Source organism: Esox lucius, chromosome 2 (genome assembly GCF_011004845.1).
Source record: "Esox lucius isolate fEsoLuc1 chromosome 2, fEsoLuc1.pri, whole genome shotgun sequence".
In the NCBI taxonomy this organism is placed as follows: domain Eukaryota; kingdom Metazoa; phylum Chordata; class Actinopteri; order Esociformes; family Esocidae; genus Esox; species Esox lucius.
The window spans coordinates 13,081,297-13,107,460 of NC_047570.1; the positions used below are offsets into that span (position 1 = coordinate 13,081,297).

At 44.8% G+C, this 26,164-nt stretch overlaps 1 protein-coding gene and 1 long non-coding RNA gene across 2 annotated transcripts in view; one reads left to right on the top strand and one right to left on the bottom strand.

Annotated features, from left to right (window-relative positions):
- The window catches only part of igdcc4 (immunoglobulin superfamily, DCC subclass, member 4), a 61,783-nt gene that overhangs the window by 4,677 nt on the left and 30,942 nt on the right, over positions 1-26,164 (bottom strand). The window contains exons 5-17 of the mRNA XM_010878630.4: positions 9,723-9,860; positions 9,029-9,181; positions 8,512-8,922; positions 8,092-8,256; positions 7,467-7,604; positions 6,664-6,837; positions 5,999-6,235; positions 5,699-5,800; positions 3,898-4,081; positions 3,622-3,749; positions 2,729-2,899; positions 2,487-2,621; positions 1,301-1,403 (exon numbers count right to left, since the gene is read on the bottom strand). Coding sequence (XP_010876932.3) covers positions 1,301-1,403; positions 2,487-2,621; positions 2,729-2,899; positions 3,622-3,749; positions 3,898-4,081; positions 5,699-5,800; positions 5,999-6,235; positions 6,664-6,837; positions 7,467-7,604; positions 8,092-8,256; positions 8,512-8,922; positions 9,029-9,181; positions 9,723-9,860 — 2,239 coding nt within the window. The remainder of the gene's footprint in view (positions 1-1,300; positions 1,404-2,486; positions 2,622-2,728; positions 2,900-3,621; positions 3,750-3,897; positions 4,082-5,698; positions 5,801-5,998; positions 6,236-6,663; positions 6,838-7,466; positions 7,605-8,091; positions 8,257-8,511; positions 8,923-9,028; positions 9,182-9,722; positions 9,861-26,164) is intronic.
- Positions 21,815-25,992, top strand: LOC117592937. Its single transcript, XR_004574672.1, has 4 exons — positions 21,815-21,923; positions 22,178-22,308; positions 24,784-24,932; positions 25,052-25,992. It is a non-coding gene; the product is annotated as an uncharacterized LOC117592937 (long non-coding RNA).

Below are 26,164 nucleotides of genomic sequence, written 5' to 3' on the forward strand. Positions count from 1 at the left end.
ACTTGAGCACCAAGCGCAAGAGGTTGTCCCCATTCCTCCTGCTAATTAGGGCAATTCTGCATCTGTTTAGTTATCTGCGCAGAAAGCTGCATATTAAATGGCCTTGATGTATTTGGAAAGATGAGCCATTGAGATTTGTAATAAGCACTGTTTTGATGTAATACAGGCAAGAAAGGTGTGCACTTCACAATTAAGTATCATAAAACAAATGTCATGCTATAGTGTCAGTGTATGTTTTTGAAGTTGACCCTTTGCAGTTGAACAAGCACCTGAATGCATTGATGGTTCTGATCGATCTGAGCAAACAACAATTCATTTCCATGACTGGCCTTTTGGCCGGCCTGTAACGTCATGTTGACATCGGACAGAGCTTTCAGATGATGCCCACCTGTCCCAGAGGAGGATGTATAATGAGCTGTTCGCCGATGACGTAAATGGCAATTACTGTGTGATGGTGGAAAGTAGGATGTTGTTTCAAACCAAATATCTTCCAATGGGTTTGTTCCAGCTCCTCAGTGGAGAGCTTAAAAGATTCTTCTTTGATTGATAAAAATGCATTGAAATGACTGTCAATCTTGGAGAGGTGTTTGGCCTCTTGGAGACATCGGTCGCGAACATGTTCAAGTTACATTTTCTACACATTCTTATTATGTTATTACATGTATCCAGAGCATTCTCAGATTTTGTTTTTTATCCCTATGCTGTCCAAACTCTTTCCTTCCTGTGGGTATGCATGTGCATTTCAATTTAGCCCAAATGCTCTTAGGCAATTCCCAGAAGTGTAAAGGGGTCTCGGAAGAACGAAATATTGTCACTACATCTCAGTTCAGTTGAGATGGATCACTCTATTCCCGGCGGCACAATGGAAATCAGTTGCTCTAAATATCAACATAGATATAATAATCATTGTCTATATTAATGCTAAATTATTCCAAATTATTCAAATTCTAAATGTCAAATGTGCATAATGTGCATAGACCCCCATTGGCTGAGACACGACAGTCCTCCCCGTGTTAAATATCTCCAAATCCTCCACTGCTTAAAGCAGTTTACGGCTCACCCTGCCTAACCTAAAGCAGGGGAACATGGCTTAGGTTTCATATTATTTCCTGCTCATTAACCACAGGGTTTCATAATGGAGCAGGAGTGGCTGTCCTTGGTGCTGTCACTCAGAGAACACACTCCCCAACATCTGTCCGCATGTCCCATCTGCTGCGCGTGCGCGCGTGGGCGCACACACGTTTATGATCCTATTATCCTGACCGTGCGTATTAAACCGACATCAAAGGTCTCTTCCTACCTGGCCTTTCCATTGTGGAGGCTGACGCACAGGCAGAGGAGGATGCAGAGAAGACCCAGGCTCACGCCCACGATGATGCCCGTCACAGCGTGGACGTCCAGCTCTGTGCAGGGAACAGAACACACACCAGACACCGGATGAGTCTAAAGCTGTCGGCTCACGCCACGGTTATGGAGGTAAGGATGTGTGTTAATGTACGGGACCCATTCTGTCAACTATCAATCAATTCAGCGGGCCATGAAAGAACCAATTCACACTCGCCGGGAGGGGGCGTTAATTGAGCCCGGGCAACGACTACCTGGCAACGGAGCGACCAGAGGACAGATGGTGCCCCCTCCGTTCTCGCCAGCCCACCAAGCACCTCGCCTCCAGTCACACTGAGTTCACTACTGGCAAGACTGATGCATGAAGCTGAATGTGGAGCAACTGTGGAACAACTCTGCAGGCTCAAAATAAACCGTCCTACTGGGTCTTGCTGTTCTCTCGGGAGTTTCAGCTGACGCCATGACGGTCAGCGGGTAATGGACGACCACGGGATACACTTTGGTCCTAAGGGAGCTTTGCTCTTTAACATCCTCTTCCGACTCTCTTCTGGACACTCAAGTTGTTGTGAGCTGTTGCGTTATGTTCTGATGAATGACTTTGTGCAAACAGCTGAATTGGATTACAAAACGTTGTTCACCGATGGATGTCTGACCGAAAACAATCCCAATGAAACTGCAGGAGCATTCAACAATGAGCAGGCATCTTTCTTTCTCCCTGCCAAGCTCCCGCTGATGGAGCAGCTGTCCGTCCCGGGGCATTTCATTGTGGATGTAGAGTACGTGTCATCCACAGCTCTTCTGCCGCTCAGTCAAATATGGAGTCGATTCAGAGAGCAGCCTGGGAGCAGCAGCTGTTATGGCCACCCCTTTAACACTCCCCTTTAATTTTCACCTCAGAAGGCCAGAGAGCAGGAAGAGAAATGACACAGGCTCTCCAAAGTGACAGCCTCCTGCAGCCATCTCTCCATCCCATTGGCAGGGATGGATGAACCGATTTAAAGCGTGTGTGCATGCATTTGTTTTGTTAGTGTGTCTGTGTGTGCGTGTGTGTGTGTGCGTGTGTGTATGTGCGTGTTGTGTGTGTGCGTGTTGTGTGTGTGTGTGTGTGTGTCAATCCTTATATAAATCCAGACTGGACCCACCGTAGTTCTTGGAAGGAGTGTAGACATCCTTCACAGGGGAATAAGGCCCCACCCCCACCTCCGTCGACGCCCTCATCTTAAAGAAGTACCGCGACCCGCTGGAAAGCCCCGATACCTCAGCACTCATGGCGGAACCTGGGTGGGCAACCAAGGATGCAGACCGAGAAACACAACAGTGAGAATGCAAGCCACTAAGATTGGCCGCCCACGCGGTTTGTGGAAGAGGCTTGGCTCACACCCACCGTCTCGGGTGAGGTTGTTCCACAGGTGGTCGGGCTGGCTGAGGTTGCTGCCGTAGAGGATCTTGTAGCTGACGATGACGCCGTTGGGCTGCCTGGGAGGGTGCCAGCTCACCAACACAGAGGAGGAGTCCAAGGCCGTGAGCTGCAGGTCCGCTGGGGGGGTGGAGGGCCCTGGAAACACAGGGAGGGAGGTTGCCGATTACACCCCCCCCCCGAACACAGCACCATGCTAGGCTGTTTACACAAGCCGTGTGTGCCTGGCTGGCTGGGACAGGTGTGTTAGTTTGTACTTGACAGGGGAGGGAGAAAGACTGTGGCTATGGCTCTGGTGACGGGGGGTGGGAGGGCAGGATGGGACCTGGCAGGCAGGCAGATACTCCTGCTGTGTCAAACCAAATAACGACTTTGTTGCCTTGGTAATAAATCCCCCTACCGGCTTGCCTCTCTGGACAGTATTTAGTGTCTAGGATCAGTTTTACCTTTTACATCATCATGGATAACATTATTTGGACAAAGGTACATTTTCCTTGTTCCCTCTCAGGTCCTGCACTGGCCCCTCCCTGGCCTCTTCATGGCCCCTCCCTGGTCCCTCCCTGGTCCCTCCCTGGCCCCTCCCTAGCTCTGCTCTGGCACCACTTGGCTGAACCTATTGACAGGCCCTGGTTCTAGAGAGCTCTTGGCCAGCAAAAGAGCCACTTCCATCTGGGCATTTAATTACAGCCAATTATCTCCCTACGCCATCAAAGATGAATCCCTTCTCTATCTATCACGCACAAAAACATACACACATTTACAAACACCCACACACCAAATAAAAACTAGTGTAAGAAAGTAAACTTCCCACAATGAGTGTGTTAGTGACATATAAGCTGGTGAGACCAGCAGAGACTGACTGTCAGTGAGAGTGGACTCTTCCACAGTGCTGCTGTAGGGTCCGACCACATCTACTCCATTGGACTGGACAGCCAGCTCATAGCGAGTGTAGGGTTTTAGTGACCCCAAGAGGATCTCCTGAGCAGAGCTGCAGAACACATTTTGGGAGAAACGAAACGGGCGACATGGATTTAGACATCTTGGAATATACACCACATTTAAATCCTTAACTGAGATTTTTTAAGGAAGTCTTGAAGATCTTGGAACGGTGGCGGCGGAGCGGTACCCGACGCTACCTGCTGTAGTAGGAGACGAGGGAGGCGTTTCGGAGGCCAGCCGGGCTGCACCGTACGGTGTAGTTGATGATACGGACATTGCTGAATCGAGGTTTCTCCCAGCGGAGCCAGATGGCTGTGGAGCTGTTGGCTGTGGCCTTGACACTGCCGGGGGGCAGGGGAGGTGGGTTTCCCTTAGGGGACACTACAACAACACACACACCATTTAAACAGTTTTGAGATGATTTGGACATATCTAGTAATGTACAAGTCTTTATTTGGCCTTTGACCATTAACAAGCACAGACACAGGCAATTTATACCCAAATAGGGTCATTCTATACAATGTTTTTTCCTCAGACAGAAAGACGGATGTACAAAGGCACAATGCGTATTTGCACAGAGAGACAGATTTTGTTGTTTTAGCTCCGGTGCATTGGATTTGAAAGTAAATAATGACAAAGAGGTTAAAGTATAGACTATCAGCTTTCATTTGATTATATTTACATCAATAACCTGTGAACCGTGTAGGAATTAGAGACCTTTTTATTCACAGTTACCCCCATTTAGGGGATCAAAATAAATTGGACAATTGCCTGCTCAGCTGTTCCTTGGCCCGTGTGTCGTTTTATTGTTAGTTCATGCAGAAGAAAGCTAACAAAAGGTCTAGAATGGAGTATAGGTTTTACATTTGCTGTTCTCCAACTGTTTTACGGCTTGTGCATGTATGGTTGCCTCTGGAGCTGGCTCACTTGTTGATATTTATGATGGGAATGCTGACGACAGCACTGGGATGAATTCTGAATTGTAATCTGCTCAGATCCAACTAACTGCCAAAAAAAAAAACTCACTGGATAGCACCTTCATCTTACAGCAGGACACTGACCCTAAACATACTGCTAAAGCAACCAAGGGATTTTTAAGGGACAAAAAATGAAATGATCTTTAATGTACTTGACAAGTAAATCATCCAACCTGAATCCAATTGAGTATGCATTTAACTTTCTGAAGACAAAACAGGAACCATCATCCAGTGCAGGGCTTAAAAAAATTATCACCTCTCCTCTTGTAGCCTACAGCAGCCTGGATGTCACGGTTGAATAAAATAAAACACAGTTATTAAACAAACAACAGAAATACTTTGAAAACAGCTATGGCAGATTTTCTTTGTGGGCTATAAATTGCAACAAGCATAATCATGCTTCAGACAACTTTTAGATGAAGGTATGATGTTAGCTAGCTCTCGGAATACAATGTTAGAGAATGGTAAAACTGGTACACTGGTAAATCGCAGGTAGACACACATACAAAAACAAACTTTAAGAACTACCACCTTGGAGCTGTGTTGGTTAAAATAAATAAAATAAAATGGCAAAAGTGTGCATGAAAAGGGCATTAATTCTTATACTTATTATACAGCTCCGGAAAGAATTAAGAGACCACTGCACCTTTTTCTTTCCTTTCCAAAAAAGTCAAAAAGGAAGGTTTTGAGTGAGGAACAGAAGGATTAAAATTAAGAGACCACTGCAAATTGAACACTTCTGTTCCTTACTCAAAACTTTCCTTCACAACCTTTTTGTGCAGTGGTCTCTTAATTTTTTCCGGAGCTGTAGATGTAAATACACTCAAATTAAAGCTGAGAATTTTTTTATTTTCAAATCCAATGTGCTGGAGTTTCCTCAGAGGCTTTCCAATGTGCTGGAGCAAAAACTTGTGTCCAAATAGTTATGGACTGCAGTGTATATAGAGTACAGTACATTATGCATAAGCACAACCATGAGTGCGCACATGCACACACACACACAGACAACAAACCGCCACACCTTTGTCATGTGGTTTCTCCGTTCTGCCCTTCCATCCAGCAGCATAGCCATCTGTCTGCTTATTGAAGGCCCATACCTTCACCTCATAGAGTCTGTCAGGGACTGAAAGGCACACAAAAATATAGAAAGAAAATATACCTCAACAAAAATATACCACAGCATTTAAACAACCACTATTTCATTATAATTTTGAATTTGATATTAATAGTCAATTTTTGACTCTTTTAATAATTTTTGACAAGTAATAATAATCACCTGAGGCAATAGAAAATGTGTTATAACAACATGTAAAAAACCCACCTAGACTAGTGACTTCATGATGTTTGACCCTCTTCCGGAGCTTGATTGTGTGGGCCTCCATTCTTCTTACCCTCTCTCTGTCAGGAGAAGCCCTCTCGTTGCTCATGTCCTCACTGACTACCTCCCGGCAGAAAAGCTTGTAGCCAGAGATCTGTGCGTGATTGGGCGGCGGCTGCCAAGTGACATGGAGGGAGTTCATTTTGGCCCTAACCTTCAGCTCTGTGGGTGCGAAAATCACTGGAAAAGATAAGGGCAAAAGGAGTTTTATAACACGATTAAAGAAAACAACGTCATAACATTTATTTATTTTACCAAATAAATTTGACAGTATTCTAGCAATGATATTTAAGCGTGTTATTCAATAAATCTATATCCGTATATTCACATGAACTAACAATTATTTCCCATTCAGTTAGATTATACGATTACATTCTCCTGTGTGTGACGCTTATTCATTGTCTGGAAAGGCACAGAAACTGTTTTCTTTTACACGGTCCATTTCCGCGAACGCAATTTTGTGGCCCACGCAAATGCGTAGAGGAAGCTATTCACAAGCTGACATGGTCCAGTCCTGAACAGTCAGTCTTGAATGGAAGGCTGCAGTATTACTTTATGTTCTGTGTGTGTGTGTGTGTGTGTGTGTGTGTGAGAGGAAGAAGTCTAACCCATGCTGTGGTTGAAGGACGCCGGCGTGTGGTGCTGAGCCCACTCTGATGGCACACCAAAACCAGCACCCGTCCCCGCCGCCATCCGCAGACGGTAGGCCTGGTTGGGCTGCAGCTCCCGTAAGGTCAGCTGAGTCTCATTTCCACCCACCTCCACAGAGAACACCTGGTCCACTGCAGGAAACACACACACACGTTCCATGCAGCCCATTGTCATGCAAAGCCACTCATGCTGCCTGTTATGCAAAAGCCAACTACTAATTGTATACGAGACAGAACATAGAAGACGTTCTGCTTAGTTAAACACGGGCTTGTATCTCAAGCCACTCTTCATTCCTTAATGCCTATAATCCACAATTGTTCATTCAGTGAACTGAGTGGAACAATCTTTTATAGTCATTCAGCACGAGAACATCTGCCTGTTTCTGCCTTAGAATACTGAAACACAGGGCTCAGTGTGTCAGAATGTCATTTGGAATGGCAGGATTGGGTTATGGGGACCAGGAAATGTGAAAATAACCAGATTTCTGTCAGTTTATGTTAAAATAATTTGAGAAATGAAACAGTGAAATATATGCCCTCATTCTGAGTGACAGTGTCTGCTAAACAGCGTCTTAAACAACCTTTCAAATTTGACAATTTTCATCATTTTCATTTTAGAATTGCAGCTCTATATTTGCTTACAAATCTGCCATTGATTTGAGCCTTACTGATATATGAACTCACGTACAACCACATCGTAAGAATACAGGACAGCAGTGCTATTATGTGGCCTCCGTGCCAGTAGAGGGTGCTGTGCCCACCTTGCTCTAATGTGCAGTAGTCAACTCGGTAGCGGGTGACAGCTCCTCTGCTGTGCTGGGAGGACAGGGGCAGCCACATCACTCTGATGTCTGTAGGGGAGGTGCTGAGCAGGGACAGCTGGGGAGGGGCACTGGGTACTGTGTGGTGCAAGTGTGTCAGGAAGTTATCAGTACAGTATCCATCAGGGGTCGAAAACAAGTAACAGGGGTCAGTAACACGTAACAGGGATCAGTAAGTGTTGTCATTTTTTTAACTGGTAATAATAACTTGAGATCTGTTTTAGGGCTTATGTGTGATCAATCTGCGTTGTAAACATTTATTTGTATAATTATTATGGTACATCCCCATTACCCACCACTCTGACAAAAATGTGCCTGCAGCTGAATTTAGTTGGCTACCCCTTCTATTCATGAACCATATACATGAGGCTATACATTCGTCTGGTTCAAGTAATTTAGTAATCACATTATCAGTTAAAGTGTAGTATGTGGTAAAGTATGGTCTGCGGTAAAGTAACATCTGTGGTAAAGTGTAGTCTTTGGTAAAGTATGTTCTGCGATAAAGTATGGTCTGCGGTATAGTAAAGTATGATCTGCAGTATAGTGTAGTCTGTGGTAAACATACCGTCCTCCAGCATTTCCACGCTGATGGGGAGTGAGGGGCGGCTGGCTCCCATGGGGGAGTAGGCCACCACGTAGAAGGTGTAGGTCGTGTGGGGCAGCAGCTCCTTCACATGGTACTCTGTTGTGTCATTGTTCACAGCAAGCTGGTACTCCATGTTATCAGACCCTGTGGAGGAGCACAGGACCCGCTCAGCTTGTCCTGACACTGTCCTACCGCGCCACGCTCCCAGGGTAACACACATTTAGGCAGACATTACTTCATTAAAACATTTCAAACTAGCTAGCATCCTTGTGTGTGGAAACTAACGTGGCCGTTGGATTGGCCTACAGCAGGAGAGACAGATGGTTTTCAGCCACCCAGGACCAGAGGTGCACAGCCCTTTTCTATTCTATGTTGGCCTATCAAACTAAACACACACACCTGAAGTGCGCTGGTAGTGCACAGAGAAGCCTATGATCTGGTCACTGTTGTGTTCGGGCCGTTCCCAGGTCAGAAGGGCGGTGGTGCTGGACTGAGGCATGGCCGTCAGGTGTCGCGGGGGACTGGGTAGACCCTCCCTCACGATAACGGACAGCTTGGCTGTAGCGCAGGCCATCCCCAGGGCATTCCCAGCGATGCACTGGTAGTAGCCGGCGTCGTCCAGACCCAGCTGGTTGATGAGCAGCACCCCAGGGCTCTGGGTCTTCACCCGCCCATTGGATCTGACCGGCTGGCCGTTCTTCAGCCAGTGCAGCACTGGGGGAGGCTCCCCGGAGCTGTTGCACACAAACCTGGCCGTGTTTCCCCGGGAGAGGGACACCGTCTGCGGGGGCTGCAGGATCACCGGAGGGGCTGGGAGAGCAGGAACGGCGAGCGCTCAGAGCGGTGCACACACGCAACGTTTGTTGAGAGGGTCAAATAGCTAACCGCAGTGTGTCGTATGTACCCACGCTCTTACCTGGGACATGCAGTTCGGCCGCGGCGATGACAAACTCGCGTGTCTTGGGTTTGTTGGCGCGGCAAACATACACTCCGGCGTGGTAGCGTTGTGCGTTGGGGATCACCAGGTTTGTTTCCAGGACAACCACGTCGGTGGCTATGGGCTTCCCATCTGTGCCCAGTCGAGAGAGCAGACAGGCCACATTGGAGAAAGAAAGATGAGAGAATACCGAACTTAAGCACCAAAAACCACGAGGCGCTGTAGCTTCAAGGCAGCCCTAGAGTTAAGTACCAGTCATTAAAATCTGTAGTGAGTACACCCAGTCACTAGGTGGCCCTGAGAGACCTCTGTTATGGTAGGGGTGTAGTTGTGGCTCTGACGCATCCTTTCCATGGCTGGAGGCTGCAGATCAATCAGGAGGAAAGACTACTTACACCTTCTCAGGGTCATTCATTCTCACTCTTACTATGTATGTCTACCTGTTTCCTCAGAGGCTTTTTAAATACCCGTCCTTGGAACCAAGATTATGCCGCACTAGTAACAATAATAAAGGGACTGGAACTGGAAGCACACTGATATTGCCTCAACAAGATGGAACATGAAATGAAGTGTGGATATTCCAGGAGCAACATAGGACACTAGTGCCATCGTCTGAATGAGGCTTTCGTCTTGACATGGTGGAAGTGATGGGGGGGGGGACTGAGAGTCTTACCCTGCCTGCTCCAGGACACCAGGGGCTTGGGCTGCCCTCCTCTGGCCAGGCACTCCATCACCGCTGGATGCCCCTGAACCACTGTGACATTCTGAGGAGGAGCAACGATCACCACCTCTCTCTGGGCAGGACCAGGACCTGGGTACAAAGGCACATCACAGACATGTCACAGGCACGTCACAGGAACATCAGGGACACGCATCACAGACACGTCACAGACACGTCACAGGAACGTCAGGGACACGCATCACAGACACGTCACAGACACGTCACAGGAACGTCAGGGACACACATCACAGACATGTCACAGGCACATCACAGACACATCACAGACACGTCACAGGCACATCACAGACACGTCACAGGCATGTCACAGACACATCACAGACACGTCACAGAAACATCACAGACACATCACAGGCACTTCACAGACACGTCACAGACACATCACAGGAACGTCACAGACACATCACAGGCACGTCACAGACACGTCAGGGACACACATCACAGGACCTGGGTACAAAGGCACATCACAGACACGTCACAGGCACGTCACAGGAACGTCACAGACACGTCACAGACACATCACAGGAACATCAGGGACACATCACAGACATGTCACAGACACCTCACAGACACGTCACAGGCACATCACAGACACGTCACAGGCATGTCACAGACACATCACAGACACGTCACAGGCACATCACAGACACATCACAGGCACTTCACAGACACGTCACAGACACATCACAGGAACGTCACAGACACATCACAGGCACGTCACAGACACGTCAGGGACACACATCACAGGACCTGGGTACAAAGGCACATCACAGACACGTCACAGGCACGTCACAGGAACGTCACAGACATGTCACAGGCACATCACAGGAACATCAGGGACACATCACAGACATGTCACAGACACCTCACAGGAATGTCAGGGACACACATCACAGACACGCCACGGACACACATCACAGGCATGTCACAGACACGTCAGGGACACACATCACAGGACCTGGGTACAAAGGCACATCACAGACACGTCACAGGCACGTCACAGGAACGTCACAGACACGTCACAGACACATCACAGGAACATCAGGGACACATCACAGACATGTCACAGACACCTCACAGACACGTCACAGGCACATCACAGACACGTCACAGGCATGTCACAGACACATCACAGACACGTCACAGGCACATCACAGACACATCACAGGCACTTCACAGACACGTCACAGACACATCACAGGAACGTCACAGACACATCACAGGCACGTCACAGACACGTCAGGGACACACATCACAGGACCTGGGTACAAAGGCACATCACAGACACGTCACAGGCACGTCACAGGAACGTCACAGACATGTCACAGGCACATCACAGGAACATCAGGGACACATCACAGACATGTCACAGACACCTCACAGGAATGTCAGGGACACACATCACAGACACGCCACGGACACACATCACAGGCATGTCACAGACACGTCAGGGATACACATCACAGGCAGAGACAGACATCACAGAGAGACACAGGAATCCGCAGCTATTTTATATTCCGGATAATGCCACCTCTGACAAACGTAGGCAGAGTGATGCGTCCTTTGTAAGACAGAAGCAGCAAGGGACAGTAGAGCATCAGTAGTATGACCACATATATTTGGAGTAGCAGATTCTCTTTTTTGTATAAAATATATTGTACATTTCAGCAATGAATGTAACTAATCAAAGCATATTATTATAAAAAATATATTTATTTTTTAAAACTGATGCACAATTATTTATAATAACATAAATTTTAAGGCAAAATGTAAGAACATGTGTATTATATCAGAACAGCTGCGAACCTCCAGTGGACCGCGGACCGCAGGTTGAGAGCAGACTCCATCACTACCACATCACAGCAGCAGCCTTCAGCGTGAACTACTTAGATTAAGGGCTTCTCAGTTAGGTAGGACAGCTAGCTGCTGTGTCAGGGAGTGTTTCTACCCTGGTTAAAACCGAACAAATACTGAGCCACCAGGCTAGGCAGCCAGCAAACCCAATAGACTTCGAGAGAGGAACACAGGCTCTATTTATGCTAAACCACTTTGAAGTCGCTTATTGTGAAAACAGACTAGCAAAGAAAGCAAACAAGGGAAAGATTAAAGGAGGAAGAGGGAGAACATTTAAGGGAGACGGGTGAGTCAGATATTAGAGGAGAGGCAGAGAAAGGAGGGCATGCTGAAGTAAGCCTCCCATAAACCCTAATAACAAATGCATTCGTCTAGGAGCAGTGCATTAGCGGAATAGATGAGGTCCCTATTTTGTTATTCTTTGTAGGCGTAAGGGTTAATCATGGTATCACACTGACTGATCCTGCTCGTCCGGTCTGTCGGCCTGGAGCCTACTTTATGATACTGATCTCCAGCATGCTTCCTTGGATACTGTAAGCACATTATAAATGAATCATTGAGATTACATACAGCACTACCTGGTTATGCATGAGGGCTCCAGGTTTTAAATGGGTCAGTCAAGTTCTCCTAGGATTGCAAAATGTGTCCCTAGAGGGCTTTATGGTGCTCTGTGAGTGTGTGTGTGTGTGTTCGTGTGTGACAGAGCAAGAGGGAGTAACGGTATCTACATAATGCGCAGTTGAATAGGTGGAGTTAACGTCATAACAATTATATTAAAGTTCAGGCATTCTATACATGCATAGATAATTTTGAAATTGAAGGAAAGAGATCTAATGGCATTAGATTTGACCCGTGTTTTACCAATAGCTCATGAAAAGACTGTGCTTTCTTTTCCAACCACCAGCACTCTTTGACAGCAGGCTAAGTGTCACACTAAAGACCTGCTACCGTAAGTAGCATCTCTTCACACAACCCGCTGGATGCTGGGAGGTGTCAAAAAGAGAGGGATGCTCTACATTCCTCACTTAATTCATGCCCCAGCTACGGGTTTGACTGTCAGAGTGTGCAAATATATTTGTGTGTATTTAATATGTGTTGCTGTGTGTGTACATGTGTGTGCAGGTTAGTCACACGTGCAAATCCTGCTGACCACTGACTCAATGTTAATTCAACTTGGGTGGGTGATTAGTCGTGCCATGGATCTGGCATTTACAAAATGACATTATAGTAATCAAAAGCGGGCCTAGGGTAATCACCAGAAATGTCAAGTTCCAAACAAGAGTATCTTTTGTCCTTTCAGAGCTACAGGGCTGATATTATATGCATCTCCTAAAGAGCAACGCATTTTCCAGTTGGCTGCAACCATTCAAAAAGGTGGGCATGTTGTGTACACTACCTATGGACACAAACTACCTGTGGACACAAACTACCTGTGGACACAAACTACCTGTGGACACAAACTACCTATGGACACAAACTACCTGTGGACACAAACTACCTGTGGACACAAACTACCTGTGGACACGGCAACTCCATACACAGCTCTGGAAAAAATTAAGAGACCACTGCAAAATGATACGTTTCTCTGGTTTTACTATTCATAGGTATGTGTTTGAGTAAAATTAACAGTTTTATTTTATTCTATAGACTATTGACAACATTACTCCCAAATTCAAAAAAAGATAATTGTCATTTAGAGTATTTATTTATAGAAAATTACTGGTCAAAATAACCAAAAAAAGATGCATTGTTTTCAGACCTAAAATAATGAAAACAAATTCCAACAACAAAATACAAATGTTTTAACTTTGGACGAGAAATCAATATTTGGTGGAATAACCCTGATTTTTAATCACAGCTTTCATGCGTCTTGGCATGCTCTCCACCAGTCTGTCACATTGCTGTTGGGTGACTTTATGCCACTCCTGGCACAAAATGTCAAGTAGCTCGTATTTGTTTAATGGCTTGTGATCATCCATCTTCCTCTTGATCAAATTCCAAAAGTTTTCAATGGGATTCAGGTCTGGAGATTGGGCTGGCCATGACAGGGTCTTGATCTGGTGGTCCTCCATCCACACCTTGATTGACCTGGCTGTGTGGCATGGAACATTGTCCTGCTGGGAAAAGAAAAATCTGAGTTGGGAAACATTGTCAGATCAGAAGGAAGCAGGTGTTCTTCCAGGATAACTTTGTACTTGGCTTGATTCACGCGTCCTTCACAAAGACAAATCTGCCCGATTCCAGCCTTGCTGAAGCATCCCCAGATCATCATCGACCCACAGTGGGTGAGATACTGTGGCTTGTAGGCCTCTCCAGGTCTCCGTCTAACCATTAGACAACCAGCTGTTAAAAATTAGACTTGTCAGAGTCCTCGCTGTCTACTTCACCCCAGCTGCACTTTGACATTCTTTTTGTAGGTCACTTGATGTCATCCTACGGTTGTTGAGTGACATTCGAATGAGTTGACGTCATCTCGTTCAGTTGACAGTCAGTTTTGCCCTCTGCCAGTCTGTAGCTTTGTTGTCCCCAATGTCTGTTGCTTGACCTGTTGCTTTGATTTTCAGGATGGAAGCAACCTGACGCTCACTGTATTCCACTGCAAGTAAAGCCAGAATTGAACCCTTCTTTTCCTCACTCAAAGCTTTTCTTTTCAACTCTTCTGTCATGCTGAATAGTTATTTTTTTTTATTCAAATTACCTTTGAGGTTCTACTTGCACTGTTTTTGCCATCCAGCTGGTCCTATTTCAAGAGGATAGTGATGACCACAGCAGTGGTTTTTATACTTTTCCTCGTTAAATTAGATTTGGTTCGGGTAATCACCTATTCAGTACCTCATTAAGTGAAATGAGGTGTGCTTATGTTGGAATTTCAAAGACACTGGAATGGAATGGCTGCCGTACATGTAGAGATGCTGATTTAAGAAAAATTAAGAGTGGTCTCTTAATTTTATCCAGAGCTGTATAGACAGCTGCTGTTATTGTGTTTCACCCTTCACTGTTCAAAATCAGATATTGTAGAACATATACTGGCCCAAAGACACCGATTGGCATGAGGGGGACACAGCAAGACTTGAAGGAGGTAATATTTTTATTGACGCCATGCCTGATTCCTATCCATGTCAATGGGAATATTTTGTGAATGTCTGCCTGGGTGTCTTTGCCTTTAGAACTGAATGTGGTTGTGTGAATATCCTAAAAGTTTCAGAGAGGTGATTCATCTCCAACAGGTATTAAAGCTTGTTACTGATGTTTATATATGTGTGTATATGGGGGGGGGGGGGGGGGCAGCGTGGCTGTGGTGAGTGGAGACAGGCCATGTGTTGCTAACAGATTATATGGACAAAAAAGTCATGTTGTGTTATTTCAGCAAGCCATTGCGATTTGCAATAGGATACAAAAACAGTTCACATGTCCTTTTGATAGGGTTTCAAGCACATTCAGCTTTATATTTGACTTATTGAACAATCAACTCAAAGCTCATAATTGTGGCCCTCGTCCCACTGGCCATGGAGCAGCTGAGGGGGGCACACCTCTTCACTAAACTCGACCTCCGGAGTGCTTATAACCCGGGAGGGGGCGAGTGGAAGACAGCATTCAGCACGGCGTCGGGCCACTATGAACATTTGGTCATGCCACACGGTCTGGCAAACACCCCTGCTATGTTCCAGTCCTTCCTCAACCAGCAGTTCCGGGACATGTTCGGGAGGTATGTGGGAGTTTACATCGGCGACATCCTGGTGTACTCCCCAACATACCTGGAGTATGTGGCCCAGGCCCGCACTGTTCTACAACGTCTGCTAGACCCTCAGCTCTATGTCAAAGGTGAAAAGTGCTCCTTGCACCAGCACACCGTCTCCTTCCACCAGCACACCGTCTCCTTCCAACAGCACACCGTCTCCTTCCAACATCACACCGTCTCCTTCCACCAGACCACCGTCTCCTTCCACCAGCACACCGTCTCCTTCCACCAGCACACCGTCTCCTTCCACCAGCACACCGTCTCCTTCCACCAGCACACCGTCTCCTTCCAACCGCACACCGTCTCCTTCCACCAGACCACCGTCTCCTTCCACCAGCACACCGTCTCCTTCCACCAGCACACCGTCTCCTTCCAACAGCACACCGTCTCCTTCCACCAGCACACCGTCTCCTTCCAACAGCACACCGTCTCCTTCCACCAGCACACCGTCTCTTTCCACCAGCACACCATCTCCTTCCACTGGACCCTGGAGGCAGAGAAGGCCGTCCTCACCACGCTCCCCTGCAGCGTCAACCGGCTCAAGCCCCTCACGGTCGAGGTGGATGCGTCCGAGGTCTCCCAGCTGCACGGGACTCCTCTCAGACTCCACCCCTGTGAGTACTTCTCCAGGAAACTGAATGCTGTGCAGAGTAACTACGACGTGGTTGACCGTGAGCTACTGGCAGTGAAGTTGGCACTGGAGGAGCGGAAACATTGGCTCGAGGGCGCCCAGGAGCCATTCACAGTCCTGACAGACCACAGGAACTTAGAACACGTCAGGGCTGCGCAGCGCCTCAACTCCTGCCGGGAAAGATGGACCCTGTTCTTCGAGTGCTTCCAGTTCACCCTGACATACTGACCAGGTACAAAGAATGTCAGGGTGGACGCACTCTCCCGTCTACATGAGGGGCAGAACTACTTAACGACACACACAAAGCATTGTGGGTCCTGTCTCCTGGAACATTGACGCAGATATGGAGATGGGGCAGCGTCTCACCGGGCGTGCTACCAAAGTGCCCCCGGACAAGAGCTATGTGCCCCGGAGAGTGGGGGGACGGCTGGTGACCTATGCACACACTAGATTAGATTCAACCTTCATGTGCCACACACAGAGCGACAGGCAGGCAGAGCGTACCAACCAAGAAATTGAGAGGTTCCCCTGGTCTAACTACCTCGATAGACCATGTGAGTGGGCCCGTTTTCTCCCCTCCCGCTCAGAACTCCCTGCACTATACCACCACAGGTCTCACCCCCTTCCAGGTGGTCCTCGGACCTCCGTTGTGCCCCTGTCTAGGGGGTTTCAGCAACGTCCAGGCCGTGGAGGAAAGGTTCAGGAAAACCGACGAGGTCTGGACCGCTGCCCATGTCCAACTACAGGAGGCAGTCTGCACCAGAGTTTCCCGCTCCGTCTGCCCTGTCATAAGCTGGGACCTCGGTATGTGGGGCCGTTCAAGGGCCTCTGGAAGGTAAATGACTTCACATTTGAACTCCAACTGTTGTTGTCCCTGGTCTGCAGGGGGGACCCGGTCCTGCAGTTGAGCCCCTCCCCCCTGTTCACCACCCAATAGGCTGCCCGGGTTGTCGGCATGTGGCGTCGTCAGGAGCCTGGGGGGGTTATTGTGACAGTTGCTCCGCATGCTCTCTGTCATTTGGTTTGGACTGTGTGCTGCAGTGTTTTTTGTGTTTAAAAAAGACAAGTATTTTATTCCTAATTGTGTTGTTTTCCCATTGTGTTGTTATTCACAGTTTTATATAAATATTCAGTACAAAACCAGCATGTACACCACAGAGAGATAAAACTTTGATAACCTAAAACGATCCATGTTCAATACAGTGTTGTAGAATGAAACTTCACACAAATAATCTGCAGAAAACACTTCATAAAAATAAAATAAATGTCCTGTCAAGTTTGGTATCTCTGCAAAATTCAGACACTCTAGATGACAATCGTGTTTCATCCTTATACAACAATCAATCAATCAAATGTATTTATAAAGCCCTTTTTACAAAAGCAGTTGTCACAAAGTGCTTTACAGAGCCTTAAACCCCAAGGAGAAAACAACAGTAGTGTTGGATTTCAGTGGCTAGGAAAAACTCCCTAAGAAGGCCGAATTTTAGGAAGAAACCTAGAGAGGACCCAGGCTCAGAGGGGTGACCAGTCCTCTTCTGGCTGTGCCGGGTGAGATATTAAGAGTCCAATTAGAATAATAAATACATTTCTCTGGGCTAAATCCAGAGTCTATTTGATTCTAGACTAGGTCAAAAGTATGACCAGGTGGACAAGAATAGGGACAGCAACGGGCCCCCCAAACCAGGTAATCCACAGGTGTGGACCAGGACATCTCCTAAAATGTAAAACTGGAGGAGACTGAGAAAAGTTAGAAAGTGCATTCCTCATATCACCCAGCACAATAATATGAGCACCACTGAGAAGGAGCGATAATAACATGATGGACAGTACAGCCAATGAGCAGGGCTGTCCAGGGATGTTTGAATGATGAATGTGGACAAACTGTCACATCACATAAGCTGAGCGCAACTTCCAAGATAGAAGTACTTGTAGACCCATGGCCCTCCGTAGGCATTGAGGGCTGCATGCTAGCTTGCTAGTGGGATTGTAAAACGTTTTACTGACCGCACGCCAGCGACAGGTGCTTTTACAAAGTGTCAGCTAAGCGCCTACAAATGATGTGCCACTATCTTACCAAAGCCCAGCCGCTGTCCCCCAGTTCATAACCCGCCAGGTGACACTCCAGAGGGGCAATTAAAAAAAAATCCCAGTGCCTGCTGACACTTATTGCATATATAATTGTATATTTTTGTATTGTTTAACATATCATGGCTGAGAAGGTTTGTGTGAAGAGAAAAAATCGAATCAATGATTACAAGCTTTGCAAGTGAATGTTAAGTTACAAATCAAAAGTAAACTAAATTTAAATAAACATAAAGACCCCGTTTTTTAAACAGACTGAAAATGCCTGAGTAATCCCAGTGAAGTAGCAGTATTTAAATTATAATTAAAGATGACATTACATTGCATTGCTCTGATTGACTTAAGATTCACTTAACATTTACTCAACACTAACATCTAAAACAGCCCACAATTCCTTTAAATTCCATCCCAAATTAAAAGCTATTAAGAATGTAGCATTATCAACAGCTGGCTATAATACAATGCCGACTGACTCAAAGTGCAGGGACAATGTTTACAGGTAGCAGGGATGGAGCATGGACGAACAGTAACTTATATCTAACATTGCAGACTGCAGAGATGGCAAGAAAGCTATGTAGGCTGCTGTTGTTTAACTTGGCATTAAAACAAACCTAGTTTTTAATCTCGGTGCTGAGCTAGTGTCTAACAACTAAATTCCTGTAGGTGTTTTAATAAAGCTAAATCAGCTAACAAAATTGTTGCTAACTCTTGCATACTGCCTGAGTATACTGCCTGGGGGTTAGAGAAACTTTTTCAATTATATAGCCTACTAGTCCCATTAAGATGTCGACAGCAGAAATTGAGAGAGGAGTAAATGTAGGGTATAATGTGTCAGAATGGTGATTTATGTCCCTGGAGGGTGGGACTTCCAGATTGATGTGACAGGTGGGCGGGACATCCGGTTTGTATGGTGGGACTTCCGTTGTGACGTGTGTTAGGGTGGGACTTCCTGTATGACGTGTGTTCGGGCGGGACTTCAGGAGTGACGTATGCATGACTTTGTAATTTATGATTACATTGACGTTTAATCCGTGTTTGATGTTTTACAACGTCTGATGAGCAAACCAGACTAGTGGGACTTACGATTTGGAGAGTTTCAGCCCTTTTTCATTTTAATAAAAGATGGGCCTTAAGATCAGATCTGCCCTGTAGTAATGGTCCCTTAATGACCACCATTACAAACCATTACATTACACCATGCAGGTTGAAAATCATCCCACGACTGAGCCCCGATAACTAACGAGAATGGTGTTTCTACCAGACAGGAAGTACCAATATATTTGGTTGTCAAACGTCAACAATCATCAGAACTAAATAGTTAAGTTTTATCCAGAATTTTTATAATTGCAGCCTGTATAGTTCTAACACAATTTTTATCTAACGTGAAGAACAATGACATGTAACCAATGACAAAGTTAAGAGGCGTGACTTGCTGGAGGCGCCCCGGCTGCGATGTAAAGACAGTATGAAACCCTGCCGCATGCACAGAAGACAGCTGGTGTTTCAAGCGCGGAGTATATCGTTTCTGTGGTAAGTACAAGTTATTTTATTTGAAATAATTGATTTGAATTGTGTTGCAATTACAAACGCTAACAAACGAGACATTTGAACTTTTTACAGTTTTTTCAGAATGCTTAAACCCTAACCGTGATTGTCATAGCACAATTTCTAAAACTATTAATACTTATAGCAAAACCACTCACTGAGTTCGCAAAACTAAAAGCACAAACACTGCTTTGCACTCAGTTTGCAATTTTGTAACAATCCAGTGCACAGCACTCTTTCTGCGGAAATGTAAACACAACTCACTGCTTTACACTAATTTTCCAAATGATCAACACACTCCCAGCAAAACTATACACATGTATGGCCATTATTTACACTATTTTGCCAACTGTCTGGCACACTGTCACACGTGAAAACTGTTTTAGATAATTAGTTCAATCAGCCTAAGCACTTTAAAGAAGCCACAGGTGAGCTGTCCATGTGGAGAACAATCAAGGGAGCAGGAAGAGTGAGAAAAGTGAGAATTAGAGGAGGCCGAGGAAGAGGACGTTGAGGTGAAGAAGTAGGAGGAAGAGGAGGAGGAAGAGGATGTGGAGGTGAAGAAGTAGGAGGAAGAGGAGGAGGAAGAGGATGTGGAGGTGAAGAAGTAGGAGGAGGAGGAGGAAGAGGATGTGGAGGTGAAGAAGCGAGAGGGAGAGGATGACAAGGACAAGGAGGTTAACTTAGAAGAATAGGACAAGGAGGAGGACAAGGAGGACGAGGAGGAAGACTAAGAAGAGTAAGGAATAGAATTACTGATGACATCAGAGCTACAATAGTGGACCATGTAACCAACCATGGAATGACCCTGAGGGAAGCTGGCCAAAGGGTTCAGCCGAACTTGAGCCGCTACACTGTAGCAAGCATCATAAGGACATTTTCGAAATGAGAATTGGTTAGTACAGTCACTTTGCACTAAGTTTTGTAGCCTTGCCATACTCTAATGAGAAACACAACAATACCATACACGTAAAGTGTATAGTGAAATTGTTACTTTACAGAATTGCTAGACATCCACATGCTGGGGGCAGAGGAAGAATGTTCACTGCAGAACAAGAGACCCATATAGTCAATAATAATTCCATAAGGCTACGAGAAATACAGCAGCGCATAATTGAGGATGACACCACCTTCCAAAACATACACAATGTGAGCATTTCTGTCATGTACTTGCCCGCAACAGAATCCAAATGAAACAAATCTTCAGAGTTCCTTTTGAAAGAAACAGTGAACGTGTGAAACAACTGCGATATTACTATGCAGGTAAGCTATAGTATCATTGGTACTGAATCTGGAAGTGCATACTGTAGTGCTGTGCATGGGCCTGCTGTGCTGCTTTTGATTTGTCTTGTCCAGAGAGTGATGGAGCTAGAGGCAGATGCCATGGGTCATGAGCTGCTTTTTGTGGATGAGGCAGGATTTAACCTCACTAAAACAACGAGACGTGGCAGGAACATTATTGGACACCGTGCCATAATCAATGTCCCAGGACAACGAGGTGGTAACATAACTATGTGTGCAGCTATAAGTCAAATGGTGTTGTTCACCATCATGCAACCCTAGGCCCATATAACACTGCAAACATAATTTCTTTCCTGGACACCTTACATGACAGGCTCACTAATGTTCAGAGACCAGAGCAGACCAGATACGTCATCATATGGGACAATGTTAGTTTACATAGGGCTGCTTAGGTCCGCAACTGGTTTACAGATCACCCACTCTTCACTGTACTCAACCTCCCTGCATACTCTCCATTCTTGAATCCAATTGAAGAGTTTTTCTCTGCCTTCTCTGGAAGGTCTATGAACGTTATCCCCATCAATGCATAGCCCTTTCATAGGCAATGGAGGAGGCATGTGGAGATATTGACCAGGCTTCATGTCAGGGCTGGATACGGCATTCCAGAAGATATTTTCCCTGGTGCCTTGGACTAGAGGACACTGCATGTGATGTAGACGTTTGATACGAAAATAATTTTTTTACGAAGGTTTGAAGAGTTAAGAAAGTTTTATTAGCTTCTGCAAGAGAACTACAATTTTTTGCTGATTTGGTGAAAGGTTTTCTTATTTGTGTGTAGAGTTTAGCAAAATTGCCAATAGTTACAAAAAAATTGCCTAAGCCATCAGAAAAACTGTAAGAATGTGTAAATAAATGTTATGATTGCGCAATCCATGCATTTTTAGCTGTCTTTCATACTGCATGTTTAAATCTCCGGTTTAGGTTGAGCGGAATTAAACACCAGCCTTGTTTGGTAAACACCTTTTTGGGCCTTCAAATCTTGGTAAGTAGACTTTTGACATTATTGTTAATCAGCTTTAATTACCTGTATACGCTTATTAATCCTCATTGTATTTAGACCAAGTGACCAGCATCTGTGTCAGTTGGACTGGGCGGTTGTGATCTTACACAACCTGAGCATTTACTTTTAAAGTTGAATTATTTACAGAATTTTTTTGTCTTGCACTAAAGTGTTATTAACAATTACGACAATATGCATAGAGCTGAACCTTGGCACTCCATCTTTTATTCAAACAGATTGAGGACAGCCCTGTGATGATACAGAGTACATTACCATAATGGATTCAGTTACGGTCACCCTACCTTATGGCTGCACAGCGTGAGGGGATTTTTGTTTCATTGTTTTCTTTCATGCTTGAAAGCTGAAGGTAATACCGTCAACTCATCAAAACTGCACTGTATATAAATGTATGTTTGAGTAAGAATATTTTAACGTTTGAAGCACCATAAAAGTATGGATCGTTGGGTTAGCAGGTGTGACCAGAAGAAATACTGTGTTGATTGCGGCCGTCATTACAATGTTAGTATTACCAACTATAAAGCGCACAGGTGCACGGTTAACATGTGTCCCGAAAGTAAACTGGATCTGTCGGTTGAAATTAATCATCAGTGTTTTATAAAACCATGTAAGCCTGATGACCCCAGTGAGCGCTACATATTTTATGATTTTGAGAAAATTGCCAATTCGGTGAATGGTGTACACACTGCAAATTCTGTGTGCGCAATAAGCTTTGATAACGAGACGTGATGTTCAGCCAGAGATGGTTGTGTCGCTGCTTTTTTCCAAAGGTTTAGGCAACCGAAATATAATGACTACACATTTTAGGCACACAACTCTAAAGGTTTTGATGGTTACATCTTGATGCAGTACCTTGCTAACAATGGCATAGGCATGACACTTATTGCTAATGGTAGCAAGCTCATGATTTTTACAGACAGCACATTCAATCAGAGATACATTGATAGTCATTGCTTCCTACCGATGAAGCTGTCGGCCTTGCCACGTGATATGGGTTTTAAGGATTTGAAAAAAGGCTACTTTCCTTACAAGTTTAACATCAAGGAGAGTGAGAACTATGTTGGCCCCCATCCGGAACCGCATTACTACGCTGTGTATACCATGATGGCTAAAGAAAAAGATGAGTTTTTGCAATGGTATGCAACTGTTTCCGGAGACCCCTTTGTCATGCAGGATGAAATAAAGGCATGATGTGGTCATCTTGAGACAGGGTTTTATGCACTACAGACTCGAGTTCCTGGAGTGTGGTGGTGTTGACCCATTCCGGTCAATTATGATTGCTTCGGCTTGCATGAAAGTCTTTTGCAACAGATTCTTCACCAAGGACACCATTGCATTGGTCCCCTCAGACAACTACAACCGTTGTCAGAAGACATTTTCAAACAGCTCAATTCAGTGGCTTGAATATGTGGCCTCTGATGAGAATATATCAATACAGCACGCCCTGAACAGGGGTGAACTGAAAATCGGTGCCTACTACATTGATGGATATGCTGAACGCGATGGGTTGAGCACGGTCTATGAATTTCTATGCTGTTTCTGGCACGGTCACCCAAAGTGTCATTGTTCAGCCAGCATCAATCCAGTGACAAAGATTCAGTACGGGTTGATGCACCAGCAATGGCTGACAAAGCTAGAGGCTTTAAAAGAACAACACAGCGTACATGTTCAATACATATGGGAGTGTGAGTGGAATCAGCTTAAAAACACATCCGCAGATGTTAAAGCTTTCTTGAAGACCTTTGATGCTCCAGAGCCCCTTGACCCTCAGGATGCACTTTTTGGCGGTCGTACTAATGCAATTCATCAGAGGTTTACGGTTCGAGAAGGGGAGATAACGATTCAGTATAACGATGTTATATCACCATCACCATCGCAATCTTTTATTCTGTATACAGGAGGTACATTCTGTTATTGTAAAATATTCATCTGTGTACCCTTTTTCATAGCCTTTTGTAAACGCACCTCTCAGCTTTGAGAGTCTCACAGTATCCTCAACCTGGAACTTGTATCTTTGATAACTATTTCTCATTATTGTTGTACCATACAGATTTCTTCACAAACGTCAGCTGGCTTCATCTTAATAGACCGATGGTAGCTATGGTTGTATCCATGAACTAAATATTGAATAACCTCAACATAGCGATGAGTGTTGGCAGCTGTGAGATACCGCCACATTCGTGATTTAATTGTTTTATTACAGTTTTTTACGATTGTTTACACACTAAAATTAAAATTTCCACACAATTAGCAAAATTTTACTCCAATGAGCAAAACACCTCCACAGATTTGCACAACATTACACACAATGTCCGCTTCACCCTTTTTGCAAAACATTACACACAGTGATTTGTAAAACTCTACACACATTTTCACACCTTAGACACAGATAAGGATCGTGAGGTTACTTCCTTGTCATTACAAAGCACCGGATTGCCAATGACCACACTAATGAAGGAATTGGATAAACACATCTACCAGGTGTGGAAGCACACATGTGCTAATTTGAAAACGCAGCACTCAGGTGTGCTATAAAAGGCAGCAGGTGAGTTCACCTGTCTTCAACAAAAATGGAAGGAGTTAGAAGAAGAAGAAGAGTGAGAATGAGAGGGGGAGCTCAAAGAGGAGATGAAGGCGGTAGAGGAAGAGGAGAAGGAGGTAGAGGAAGAGGCATAGGTAGAGGAGAAGAAGGTAGAGGAAGAGAAGGAGGTAGAGGAAGACACCTAGGTAGAGGAAGAGGTAGAGAAAGACTTGAAGAGTTATATAATAAATAAATATATATATATATATTTATTTATTTTTATCTTATTTTGTTTTTACATAGGATTGAGGGTCGAGGACATCCAACGAGTCTCTCTGTCAACATTAGGTCGAATCCTAAAGAAAAATCTAATATACATGAAGCAACTGTATCGGGTACCATTTGACAGAAATTCAGAGAGAGTGAAACATCTGCTCAATGAGTATGTGGAGGTATGCATTGTTCATCTGACTATGGTGTGGTATCATGCACTGCTCATAATGTTCTGTCACAAAAAAAACACTGTGCTATAGATATTGAATAGCATCCTATTTTCTTTAATGTGTTTCAGAGAGTCTTGCAAATGGATGCTGCTGAAATTCAACATGAATTTATATATGTGGATGAGGCTGGATTTAACCTTGCAAAAACAAGAAGAAGAGTGAGAAATGTAATTGGGCACAGGGCAATCACCAATGTGCCAGGGCAGCGAGGGGGTAACATCACCCTTTGCGCTGCTATCACACAAAATGGGGTCCTTGAAGCAGCTTCAGTGCAGGGGTGGTTTCGTCACACAAGGCGATTCTTCCAACGGTGCCTTGACAATGAAGACATAGCCTGTGATGTGGATGAAATCTTATGGCCTGATCCAGCCAGACGAAGAGACGGATAGTTACAGTATTCTTGTTGCTTTTACAGTAGTTTTCTTTCATTTCTGTTTACTTTTACTTTACTTTTCTTCAGAGTCAAAGTGTATGTACTGTAATTCATGCAGTCATTTTTATTTGTCTACGGATTTTATTTGTTTACAGTAATTTATATCATTGTTGGTTGATTACTGTAACTGATTATGGTAAGAAATACTGTAAGTATTGAAATAAATACTTGAAATATTCAGTCTGCAGCATCAAGTGTTGTGCAGTGCTTGGTAAGGTTATAGTAGGCCTACAGTATTTGTCTACATTCTCCTTATATCTCAAAACAAATCATGAATAATGTTGTGAGTTTCTCACTATTTTTTGTCACCTAAATTATCTCTTAAGAATGTCTGGCCAAAAATCTTTTTTTTTTTTTACAAATGTGTTTTTTATTTATCACAGCAGTGTGAAACTGGCTGCAATAGTGTATGATCATTGATGACTGTGTTGGTTAAATGAAAACAAATAGCATTTTCACAAATATGTGTATATGTTTTGACTGAACTGTGTATGTTTTGACTGAACTGTGTCATTTTGCAAACAATCTAGGAATTTTGCTAATTGATTGTGGTGTTTGGATAATTGTGATTATATTTTGACAAAAAGAACTCTGTTTTCAAAATTGTGTGTAAACAATTGAAAAAAAATGTAAATCTCTCAACGATACTCGCTTTGAAATCATTTCCTGTAGCAAAATGTTTCACGTTGTACATCTTCATTAACATTTAAAAATGTGAATTAAAAAACTCCTTCCCCTTGTCTGTTTG